The 13,638-nt window shown below is 30.7% G+C and overlaps 1 protein-coding gene across 1 annotated transcript in view; it reads right to left on the bottom strand.

Annotated features, from left to right (window-relative positions):
• The window catches only part of LOC134712898 (kinesin-like protein KIF28P), a 52,440-nt gene extending 42,699 nt beyond the window's left edge, over positions 1-9,741 (bottom strand). Inside the window, exons 1-3 of the mRNA XM_063574893.1 lie at positions 9,379-9,741; positions 6,014-6,207; positions 3,479-3,694 (exon numbers count right to left, since the gene is read on the bottom strand). Of these exons, the coding sequence (XP_063430963.1) occupies positions 3,479-3,694; positions 6,014-6,207; positions 9,379-9,421 (453 nt within the window). The 5' untranslated portion in view covers positions 9,422-9,741. The remainder of the gene's footprint in view (positions 1-3,478; positions 3,695-6,013; positions 6,208-9,378) is intronic.
• Positions 9,742-13,638: the final 3,897 nt, after the last annotated feature.

Genomic DNA, 13,638 nt, shown 5'->3' on the forward strand with positions numbered 1-13,638 from the left:
AGATAAATATTGAAAATCTGAGCTATTTTACCAACATCAGATTTTCTGTTGTCTATTTTGGTTTAAAGATAATCTTCAATTTCATTTGCATCAAAATTATTCATTATCTCAATGTTTATAGGATTGAATATGTTTTAATTAAGAGGTGTATACAATTTTGGAATGATATCTTTTACAGAATGCTACAGTTAAACCCGATTCTCTGCATGGTGCAGCTTTATACAACCGCGAAGGTTAAACCCTGACCAGTTGTGCCAAGTATGGACACAACATTCAAGCTTGATATAGCTCTGAAATTGGATTGTAATTAAATAGTTGATACAGCAGAGGTTTCTGACACAGAATGAAAGTGGTCTAATGAAAATTAAAAATTTAAATTTACCTTTTATGATCCAATATCCAAAATCTAAATACATGGCCATAGATTGATTCAGCATATCAAAGAATCCCAAGAATTCATTTTTTTATGAAATCAAACAAAGTTTAATTGTGGACCCTTTTGACCTATATGTGGACCAATTTGATAACAGGGCCCAAAAATCAAAAATCTAAATACATGGTTAGATTTAGCATATCAAAGAATCCCATACATTCATTTTTTGTTGAAATCAAACAAATTAGATTTTGGACTTTTAGAACTCATTGTGGACCAATTTGATAAAGGGTTTTCAATGAAGCTAAAAACTCCCTCACCCTGAGGAGTCCTTCAGCTAGCCCCTAAACAAATATGTATACTAATTCAGTGATAATGGACTTCATACTAAACTCCGAATTTTACACAAGAAACTAAAATTAAAAATCATACAAGACTCACAAAGGCCAGAGGCTCCTGACTTTGGACAGGCACAAAAATGCAGTGAGTATTTGTCTTTGTATTTGCATAAGAAAATTCATGCATTTCACCATAATTTTGTTTAACCCCATCATAAAATCTAAAACAATGTCTATAATATTCTATTTTTTTTTATCTTTATTTCACAGATCTGTGCATTAGTCATGTAGGGGTGACTGGACCAAAAAAAAAATCAGTATAATTAAATATCAGGATATAAGATAGACGTGACAAAAAAGGATTTAAAATTATCAACTTCTTGTAATCATGTTTGACTATAACACTTCTGTGATCAGGGTGTTTGAGATTTGATAAAACTTTTAATTAAACAAAGGGGAAAGTAATATATATAACTTTGAGTGAGATTTACAATAGAGATCACGACTGTTTACTTTGTAACTGAGGTAAACAATCACTTGAATGTTTAATATATTTAGACCATGTCATGCATAGATTATAAATAACTACAATCACAACCTGGACTTTAAATGTGTAATATATTTTAAATCATGTCATATATATTGATTATAAATAACTGCAAGAAAAGTGAGGACTTCGTTTAAATGCTGATACATTTTTATCATAATTTCAAACAAATAAAAGTATTTTTTTTCTGAATAAGTCATGGAAGTAAATGCATATATCATGTATTGAACCAAACATAGCTGTTTAGCTGAATAGAATTAAGGCAAATTAGACATCATTGAGATGTTAGCCATCCCTGTATACTTCACTGTAAATAACAAGTATCTTATAAGACTCTTCAATCTATATACTTTTAATAAGAGTGTTATAAAACTACAGCAAGATCCAGGAACTTTGTGACATTTTAGGGAAATACCAAACTAAGTCAACTAAAGAATCGAAAATTATTTTCAGTTTATGCTTGTGCTACAAGCACAGGAGAGGCAGTTTCTCTACTGGTAATGAACACTGTCTTAATGAAGTCAAAGGTCAATGTAAAGTTTTTAATTACAATGTGTGACACTTTTTATTAATTCTAACTTGGTGGTTTCTCTTTCAATCACAATTTATATTGGACAATTTTACAATTATGTACATTGTTTACTTAATTAAGCTTATATATAATGTAATAAAGGATTATTCTTCAATAGCTTATTAAAATATTGACAGTTGTTGGTTTAATTATTAAAATGAACAAAAGTTATTTAAAATTAGATAAAGTATACAAGAATGTAAATTAAAATCATTATGTGTAGTTTGTTATTTTAGTAGATTTTCTTCCCCTTGAGAGTTAGCTGATGTTTGATAGACATATATAATAGTAGTATAAATATGCTTGCCAAAATGATTAACATTTAAACTAATATAGTATTACTTAACTTTTCTTCAACAAATGGCAGTAAACTAGAGGCTCTATGGAGCCTGTGTCCCTCACATGATATTTTTATTTTCAATTGATGTATGAATTAATGCAACCCTTCTAATTTTGCTCTAGTTTCAGAAAAAAAAGTCAAAACTGCATTTTCCCCCTTGTTTTATTTTTAGCAAGGTCAGCCATACAGGGTCATCAGACACATTTTTTAAAACTAAAAACCTAATGGTATTTGTGGCCAAGTTTGGTTAAATTTGTCTCAGTAGTTTCAGGAAAAAACTTTTGCAAAGATTACAAAAATTTACAAAAAATTGTAAAATTTTGACCTTAAGGATGTTTGCTTGTCATGTTTTGGAATTTTTGTCAGATTTTCGAAATCCTCTGGTTTTATCCATTTGAAAGCCCTAAAAAAATTGTCCATGAACCCCCATTTTTCTTTCCATAAATCTTTTACATTTATAATTATAAGCCATTTGTAAAAGTCTTATAAAATCTTATCTATTTTTTAATGGTTTTTGACAACTTTAACTGGTCAATGATAAAGCTGTGAAAATTCAAGAGAGATAATTTTCTCGCCAAAATTCCAATGGCTAATATCTCGAAAACAAGCACATTGACCCCTATTTTTTTTTTTTTTTTTTTATTTCTCAATTAATTTCCTTTCCATATATACTAGTTTTATGGAAAGTTATTTATTTTGAAACTGAGCAGCAAACATCCTTAAAGGGCAATTACTCCTTATGAGGTCAATGACTATTTTGATTTGTAGATCTTACTTTGCTGAACATTATTGCTGTTTACAGTTTATCTCTATCTATAATAATATACAAGATAATAACCAAAAACTTCAAAATTTTGTTAAAAAAAAAACCAATTCAGGGGCAGCAACCCAACAATGGGTTGTCTAATTCATCTGAAAATAGACTTATAGATCTTGACCTGTTAACAATTTAACAACATGTCAGATTTACTCTAAATGCTTTGGTTTTTGTGATATAAGCCACAATCTACATTTTACCCCTGTGTTCTGTTTTTAGCCATGGTGGCTATCTTGGTTGGTTGCATGTGTCATTTGACACATTTTTTTTTAACTAAATACCACAATGATGATTGTGGCTAAGTTTGGTTAAATTTGGCCCATAAGTTTCAGATAAGAAGAGAGACAAAGAAAGCCAAGTGACCACATTTTTCAGGCTATTTCATCTAGTCAGAAAAAAATGTACAATCCTTCCTTTATAATTTTATTTATGATTTGGTTGGATGGAGGGATGTAGCATGTAACACAATTATGAGGTGTGTTATTTTCTCACCTGATATTCTTCATTTTCTCCAGCTGTGGATCTTTTCTTTTCAATTCCATCAAACAAGTCATCACAGAACAATGGTACTATTCCCTGGTTTTTGCCATATCCCACCACAGAGTAAGACTTCCCACTACCAGTCTGTCCATAGGCAAACAGTGAACAATTATAACCCTTCCAAGCATTGTCTATTATTCCTTTTCCTAAATCATTGAACACGGTTTGCTGAAATAAGTTAACAAAAGTGAAATCAAAGTATCAAATAAATGAGTTAAAACTGTAATATAATGAGTATTATATACAAACACAGACAAAGTGATGAGATATTCTTCTTTGTGCATTGATATTAATGATCAGTTTTATGTATATACAATGTACATGTACATATAACAACACATTTTAATATTATTAATTTCCCTTCTTTATTTCATATTTGATGAGTGTTCATTGAAGAATTTATAACAAGCTATGTAAAGGAATAAAGAATTTATAACAAGCTATGTAAAGGAATAAAGAATTTATAACAAGCTATGTAAAGGAATAAAGAATTTATAACAAGCTATGTAAAGGAATAAAGAATTTATAACAAGCTATGTAAAGGAATAAAGAATTTATAACAAGCTATGTAAAGGAATAAAGAATTTATAACAAGCTATGTAAAGGAATAAAGAATTTATAACAAGCTATGTAAAGGAATAAAGAATTTATAACAAGCTATGTAAAGGAATAAAGAATTTATAACAAGCTATGTAAAGGAATAAAGAATTTATAACAAGCTATGTAAAGGAATAACACTTTGCACTTGATGATGTCTACATATTCATCATGTTGATAGATCGGCCAAAAACCCAAAACGAATATAACGTAATGGAAATCTAAGCAATAGCAATACACCAGAATGCCCCAACAGTCATCCACTGTAAAAGTCAGCTGAAAAGGTTGAACTCATCAGATGAAGACATAGAAACACATCTAGTAGAACAAAAACAAAGAGTGCATCAGGTACTTGTACATCCCAACAACAAAAAGATAGTCAGTACTGATCAGAGAGTAATCCCTGTTACTGACAGCTAATTCAAAGACAAAAGCAACAAATAAAAAAATCATGCATCTAAGACTAAATATCTATCAGATGGCAGAACACATTCAAATCCAGGCATTGCCCGATCCTAACTTGTTAGTTTTTAACATACAAATCAGTACTTTATTAATACTATAATGAAATATACCTGATCAGCATATTTTGTTCCTGTCGGTTCTAAATATCCATCAGGTCGCTCTTTAAACTCAGAACTTTATTTATACTATAATGAACTATACCTGATCAGCATATTTCGTTCCCGTCGGTTCTAAGTATCCATTAGGTCGTTCTTCAAACTCAGTACTTTATTAATACTATATTTAACTATACCTGATCAGCATATTTTGTTTCTGTTGGTTCTTAATATCCATCAGGTCATTCTTTAAACTCAGTACTTTATTAATACTATATTTAACTATACCTGATCAGCATATTTTGTTTCTGTTGGTTCTTAATATCCATCAGCTAATTCAAAGACAAAAGCAACAAATAAAAAAATCATGCATCTAAGACTAAATATCTATCAGATGGCAGAACACATTCAAATCCAGGCATTGTCCGATCCTAACTTGTTAGTTTTTAACATACAAATCAGTACTTTATTAATACTATAATGAACTATACCTGATCAGCATATTTTGTTCCTGTCAGTTATAAATATCCATCAGGTCACTCTTTAAACTCAGTACTTTATTAATACTTTAATGAACTATACCTGGTCAGCATATTTTGTTTCTATTGGTTCTAAATATCCATCAGGTCATTCTTTAAACTCAGTACTTTATTAATACTATAATGAACTATACCTGATCAGCATATTTCGTTCCCGTCGGTTCTAAGTATCCATTAGGTCGTTCTTCAAACTCAGTACTTTATTAATACTATATTTAACTATACCTGATCAGCATATTTTGTTTCTGTTGGTTCTTGATATCCATCAGGTCACTCTTTAAACTCAGTACTTTATTAATACTATATTTAACTATACCTGATCAGCATATTTTGTTTCTGTTGGTTCTTGATATCCATCAGGTCATTCTTTAAACTCAGCACTTTATTAATACTATATTTAACTATACCTGATCAGCATATTTTGTTTCTGTTGGTTCTTAATATCCATCAGGTCACTCTTTAAACTCAGTACTTTATTAATACTTTAATGAACTATACCTGATCAGCATATTTCGTTCCCGTCGGTTCTAGGTATCCATCAGGTCGTTCTTTAAACTCAGTACTTTATTAATACTATAATGAACTATACCTGATCAGCATATTTCGTTCCCGTCGGTTCTAGGTATCCATCAGGTCGTTCTTTAAACTCAGTACTTTATTAATACTATAATGAACTATACCTGATCAGCATATTTCGTTCCCGTCGGTTCTAGGTATCCATCAGGTCGTTCTTTAAACTCATCATGTGAACAGTAAGATTAGTACTTTATTAATACTATAATGAACTATACCTGATCAGCATATTTGGTTCCCGTTGGTTCTAGGTATCCATCGGGTCGTTCTTTAAACTCATCATGTGACCAGTAAGAGAAGTCAAAGCTGAACCTGCGGGGGTCGGCTGACAAGTTTTCTGGGTCCTTAATTTCAGTCTGGTTCCCTACCATGTTAATGATTACTGTAGAATTTCTGTTCTTCTCACGATCATTGTATGCATGGTTAAGGAATGTTTGTTATTGGTTTTATCATTACTGAAAATAGGTGAGTTGCAAATTTGGGATAGTACAGTGTCTTACATGTACATTGAAAAATAAGGTTCAAAAGTATGTATATCATCCAAAACACAACATTTATTATACAACTCAGAATGAGATACATTGAATAATAATATTGACTTTTCAAAACATGCATGTTTTTTAATTGCTAAATTGCAAAAAAATGGATTTAGACAAAACAAAATCTTACTTATGAAGTTTTCTCCATTTTAGGAATGACTGCAATATATTTTCTGTCTCTGAAGAAATAATATAAAAAATCTGGTACACACTGAATAACATGTGTAGCGGATTATTTTAAAGTGTGAACAACATTTTTTATGTTGTTTCCAAAAGGAAGAACAAATATTACAGTCATTTCTTATAATTTAATTCTAAATTCCATTTTAAACCAGAGTAAACCATGAAAACACCTTGATGACTTCACGGTCACATGACAAAATTATGTCTATGAGCTGATAAACAAAACAATGTCAGCCAATCAGAAGATGTGTTACATCAGAAATTAAATTATAATACAATATAAACAAATAAAGTTATGGTTAAATGAGTATTAAATTAAAACTGAGAATTATGTGATGATAAGATTAAAATTGAGAATTATGTGAGCATAAGATAAATCAAATGATAGAATTGAAAAATAAAATACCAGGAAGACAGTTTTTAGTAAACTCTTTCAGAAAATCAAAAGAAAATATAGGGTCATCATTTATGTTTCTTGCTTTTCAAATATTCGTTTCAACTTTTTAAATGAAATAAAACAGCGGTTTAAAAATTTTAGTGGTTTAGATATTAAATCACAATTTATTTGGCTAATGTCCTCTGAAGATACTTTCATACTCCAGAAACTCAGAGAATTATTGGAAAATTTATCCTCATATAGGAAAGTTTCCTTAAATAATATATAGATATAGAAATGCCCAGTGACCACCCTTATATTGTTAAACACTGTGCTTGTTGTATTCTTGTACTTGTCTTAATAAATCATATTGAATCACTTGTAATCATTTGTATGTAATTAATGTTGATTGTTCTGCTCCTTGTGGGCGCTTTGATTAGCAATAAAATATATTTGAATTTGAATTTGAATTTGCTAAAACATAAAATAGCTACTTTCATAGTAACCACCTTTAATACCATAATTTGAAAAAATTGAAAATCAAACAAAAATAAACTTATTTAAATTTTTTTTTTAGTATGTACACATTGTATATATGTTAAAATCTTTTTAATTTTTCCATTAAAATGAAAAATGGCATTAATTGAGGTAATTAAAAGCGGACAAATCAGGATCTAACATTCTGGTGCGTGGTTCATACATGTTCTATAAAACATTACAAGGTCCAATCATACCAATGAAACCCACAAATATTGGTATACAACGAATGATAATGAATCCAAAGCAACTATTTTCTTTTCAGATCCGTACATTTGTACCTAAAAAACTTTTATAAAATTCCTGAAATATTCAGAAATAAACCATCAGCTTTGTTATCTTTTAAAATCATTGAAATTGCAAGTAATTTTATTAAATCAGGACAATATTCTTTGGATCTTGTAAGATCCCTAATTAGCTTTTTAAAACCATATTTATAAATGTTATGAATGAATATGAAAGGTATTTGTTTCTTATATAGAAAACATGTTTGAACTATATTTTTCAGACATTACCACTTTAATCTTTTTAAAAACAGCAATTATGAATAAAAGATATGTTTACATTTACAAGGATTATAAATAACTGTAATTAATTATATATATATATAAATGTACTATACATTGAAGTTTAGATAACTTATACGGTGACACAATTACCCTGCCCATATTAAATCCATATTTATATAAATATCAAGAATGTATCTAAAAAGCATTTAATCTAATAAGGAATAATATGTTAAAACTATCTTTTTTACAGACATTACTACTTGAAACTAAAAAAACCCAGTGAATATGCATAAAAGATGTGTTTACAATTAGAATAAATACAAACTACTGTTAATGATTTTACATGCTATACAAATATAATTTTGATGACTTCTACAGTGTCATAATTAACCTGCCCCTGTTACATGTAGACCATAGATGACGTATTACATATATGAAAAGACTGATTTGTCACCAGTATCAGAACTTTATCATATATAAATATCTTCAATTCATGTGTAATAGAGTTCTGATTCTGGTAAACAACATAATTAATAAATTTCAACAAATACTGTAAATTCAGAAATTATTGTTAGTTTTATATTATTGCTAAAAATGCAACAGAGACGTAAACGCAATGATTTAAACTCGCATTTTGAAATATTTTATATCAATTAAACAAGATTTTTCACAAAATCATAAAAAATCGCATTTTAATCTAAAATGCCAAAATCACAATAATAAATGCACGCAATCATTTCTGAATTTACAGGGTACAATGAATTGATACATTTTGTGATAAAGTAGATATATTTTGTCATAACAGGATATTATTTCAATGAGAAATTATTTTTAATCATGGAATTTGAAGAATTTTTTTAGCTTAATTTTTTTAATAAATTTCATGTTTATTCTGTATTATAAAGGTTTTTTTTAGTTGGGCATAAATTAATACTGATAATCATGATTATGTGTTGTATTGTTATAAAGGTCTTGTACAAAATGTATATTGGTTAAAAGCTAATTTGAGCTTATGTTTGCTTATTTATTATTTATTATCATTATATTCATTTAAGTTTTTAGACGACCCTTGACCATTGTTGACATGTATCATTGAGGAGGGGTAGGAGGGGTCCTGATTCTGAAATCCTGAGCTTAAAAACACAAAATCCAGAGGCCCCTAAATTCCAAAAAAGAATTCCCTGATCCCGAAATCCTGAGCTTAAAACACTCGGTCCTGCAGCGATAAAGGTCCTATTCCCCCTCATCATTCGATATATCATTTTTAAATGCAAAAAATAAATCCTTTTTCATTAATATTATTCAGTAAGTCAATAAAAATTTGATTAATGTCATTCATTTTTATTATGTTTTGCAACTAAAATATTTTTGATTTCAAACTGTTGTCTGTTTTGATTACTTACACGACGTAATTTGTTGAACTTTCTTCAAAAAGGATATAAAAGGTCGGACTCGGACTGCCACTTTCACGCTTTCTGCCATCCTGTCAGTTTTTTCTACCACGAAAATTCACAAAAATCTCTGCAAAATGAGGTTAAATGTCCTATTACCAGTAATCGTGCTGTGTTTACCAAACTTATGTATATATACTGACCGGCGTTTACATTGCCGTTCTCATTTTTAACATACTCCTGCGTGTGGGTTTGTTTTCTTGACGATTTGACAACAATCACTGCATGCATGTACTTTTTTAGTTCCTCACTAGTATTGCAAGAAAATATTGAGTTTATAGAATAATGAGGTACGGTAAACAAACAAGAAAGATGAACAGTATTAATATTGGGAGAAAAATGTACGTGGGAGGCACGTCAAACAGCTAGATGTCAACAACGGTAACATCCGTAAATAAAAGAGAGATAACTACTTTGTTTTTGCGATTCAATCACCAAGATGCACATGGTGTTCTCAGGGAGGTCCGCGTCTATGCCAATAATCATTTATTATTTTGGCCGTGGCTAATTTGCCGGGTACAATAATGATCAATAATCTCTTGGGCTAGGTGCCATTTTAAAATAGCGATCTCTTTCGAGTTTGGCTTTTGTTGGTCTAAATTAAGATTTTATGTGTATAAATTAAGAATAGAAAATAATACAGAAAATACACTTTGATAACAGCATGCTAGGGTTCTTAATACGCAACCTGGCTCATGTCATTCCACCCTGACAAATGTAACATCTTAAGAGTCTCAACAAAGAAAAAACAAATACACTTCTATTACAACATACACGGTCATATCATAGAACAAGTACAATCAGCTAAATATCTAGGCATTACAATCTCTTCAGATCTCAAATGGAACAAACATATACAACAATCAGGGGCGGATCCAGGACCTCGATGTCTGGCGGGGGGGGGGGGGGGGGGGGGGCACCATGAACCAATTTTTTTTAATGTATATATATATATATATATATATATGCGAGTGTGAGTGGGTACTAGGTTTGTTTTGTTTGTTTGGGTGCTTTTTTGTTTTTATTGTTTGGGTTTTTTTTGTTGGGGGAAGGGGGGGGGGGGGGGGGGTCAGATATCATCGTTTCTATATTTCGATATGTTTTACGTTTTTTACTTTTTCACTTTACTGCCAATTGATCTTTATTATATTCGACCTAAACATGCATCAAATATTTGCCACTGGACGTTTAACAACCATGCAACAATAAAACAATATTTTCTTTATACTTCATCACCACTATATTCTTTCAACTATATTTTTTGGCCTCGCTCCTAGACTCACTTTTTTTCACATTATTCTAATATCTGCAAAACACCTTTAATTATATCTTCATGAATGGTGACCTTATAGCCTCATACGTGTACGCGGTAATTGAAAAAAGAACAATAAAAACGAATATAACCGCATGCTTCGTTTTTTAGAGAAATGTATAAGTCCTAGATTCTGTTACAAACTAAATTTTAACGAAAATCAAATAGCATTTTATTAATGATTATTTAATAGGAAATGTCAATTCATTTTTCCTGGACAGGGGGAAAGCATTAGGGGAAAGGGGAGGGGAAGTAAAATAAATTGTTGATTTCCCTTGAAAATAAGAGGGGAATGAAATATGACATTCCGTTTAAAAAACATATATCTTCTTAGATATAAAAAAATAAATAGTTTAATTAGTTGCTGAATAAAATCACTAAAAGAAAGTTTTGGAAAAAACGTACATTTACAGGAAATGTTTGTACCTATTCTTCAAACACACAGATCAGAAGTTTCACCTGGTAATCAATCTTAATCGGCATTGTATTTTAAACAAATACGTACAATTCCAATCAACATGTTAATGTATTTTATATAATACTTTTTATTTTTATAGATAAAAGCTTTTGCAAAGAGACATTTATACACACAGGTGTCAATATTTACACACCCACAGATAAGTTGTCATAAATCACGCATTGGGACGCTGGTATTAATTAACGGCCAGTTTAAGAAGTCGTCTAATCAAGCTGTGACAATTTCCGCACTAGATAAGAAGTTTTAGTAGATATAAAATTATGTTAGAAAACAAATTTGGTGACCTGAACTGGGGGGGGGCACGTGCCCCCTGTGCCCCCCGGTAAATCCGCCACTGACAATCAGCAGCAAAAGCAAATCAATCTTTATCTTTCGTCAGACGCAACCTAAAAATTAGTTCAAAATTAGTGAAGGAAAGAGCATATAAAACTATAGTAAGACCAAAACTCGAATACTGTTGTACCGTTTGGGACACATACTCATCAGAAAATATATACAGACGGGAACAAGTGCAAAGAACACCAGCAGTGTATCTGATATGCTTCAAAATCTGAAATGGCAAACTACAACAAATGGAAGTTTTTAACGACCTTGACTGGCTAGTGGCAAACTCTACAAGAACGAAGGCTTAAAACCAGATTACAAATGTTCCACAAAGTAATAAATAACGAAATTGCTATACCATCACAAGATATTCTGATAAAAAGCCAGTCCAAAACAAGATCTTCTCATCAATTAACATTCAGACAGCTCCAATGCAATAAAGACAGTTTTAAATTATCATTCTTCAGCCAAACAATCAAAGACTGGAATAAACTACAACCTGAAATTTCAAACAAAACTTCTACAGACAACTTTAAGGATGCACTTACCCATGAAGTACTCCTTAAAACATTTTCTCACTTAAACTAAATGTACCTATTGTTTTTATCTTAATTTAAAAAAATAAATTAAAAAAAATGTAAAAATTAAAAGTTCAATAAAAATTGTAAATCTTAAAAATAAAGAAAAAATGAAATTAATTTTAAAAAGCAACCTCAATCAGGCATGCGCCAGAATGTAATCTTCAAAATGTTGATGGTATTCTGTAACCAAAGAAGAAGAACCTAAGAACAACCAACAGCGAAACCAAGACAAATGCATATGTTGCTATGGTCAGATCCAACTTAGACTACTGCGCAACCGTATGGAATCCACACCAAAAAGAACAAGTTAAAAAGGTTGAAATGGTCCAGCGTCGAGCAGCCCGTTATGCCACCAACCGCTATAGGGACACCAGTAGTGTGGGCAGCATGTTAGACATATCCAACTATAGCAGTCATCACGTGACTTTGGTGACGTCACACATCACCCGTATCAAGCCCAAGTAAAATGTATAGAAATGCAATGGGGCTTTCTGGAATCGATGAAATCAATTACTTTAAGTTCATGATACTTAAAGTATGGGTCTTATAGTAATTCCTCATATATTTAGAAATATAAATATTCCTTTTGGAATAGTTTAAATTTTGATCTTCTCCCTTCCAAATGCTTTTGAAAATTTGTCTTGTTGCCTCGATAGTTCAAACTGTTCAATCATACAACTACGATAAATAGTGGATTTTCTGTCGTCTTTAACCTTAAATTGCGATTTAAACAAAACAGATGGAATAATTGTGGGTCTTTGTGCTTATTATTATATTCATAAATATTTGAAATATCGTATATAGAATAGTTTAATTTTCTATTATGTCCCTTCCAAATTGATTTGAAAATAAGCTATTTTCGGAAAATCTGCGATTATTTTTCAAGATGGCGACCAGATTGACAGCGTGGGGCGACATGGTAAAAATATAATTTGTACGATTTTTACAATGAAAATTAAATAACTGTTGGATGCTCGCGTTTTCAGTTATTGTCTTACCTTAAAGCAGCGTGTAATCGAACATTGGTTCCTTTTTATCAAGCTTAAACATGCTGTTGTTATTTTAATAAAATTTTGAAAAATGGCGAACAAAAAGTTTTCAAACGTTGAAGATGTTCGACACTTATTTTGTTAATGCACATAATTCAATTTATTATCACTGTTTATATTGCAATTAAATATGACACGTTATTGTAACTATAAGAATAGCCTTAGACATAGCTAGATTAAGGAGATATTAATTAAGTCATAACATCAACGTGATCAAAGAAAACAAACATGCCAGCATCTTACTTTGATAAGACAACCCTTTATAGATGCCCTGAGCAAAGCTATCGAGGAAATGTCACCAGGATTATACCAACAAATAGCATCAGAACCAACTCAGCTTACACAGATCATACTGGATTGTTCGTCTTGTCACCTAGTGCTACCTCAATTTTTCAATAGACTGGAATGTATTAGTAGAGGATTATGTTATGCACTCCATATTGCACGTAGTACCGCTCTGGACATTCACTACAAGTAATGTGCTTGAATTACTTGCCTGCATAT

The sequence above is a fragment of the Mytilus trossulus genome, chromosome 3 (genome assembly GCF_036588685.1).
Source record: "Mytilus trossulus isolate FHL-02 chromosome 3, PNRI_Mtr1.1.1.hap1, whole genome shotgun sequence".
Lineage (NCBI taxonomy): Eukaryota > Metazoa > Mollusca > Bivalvia > Mytilida > Mytilidae > Mytilus > Mytilus trossulus.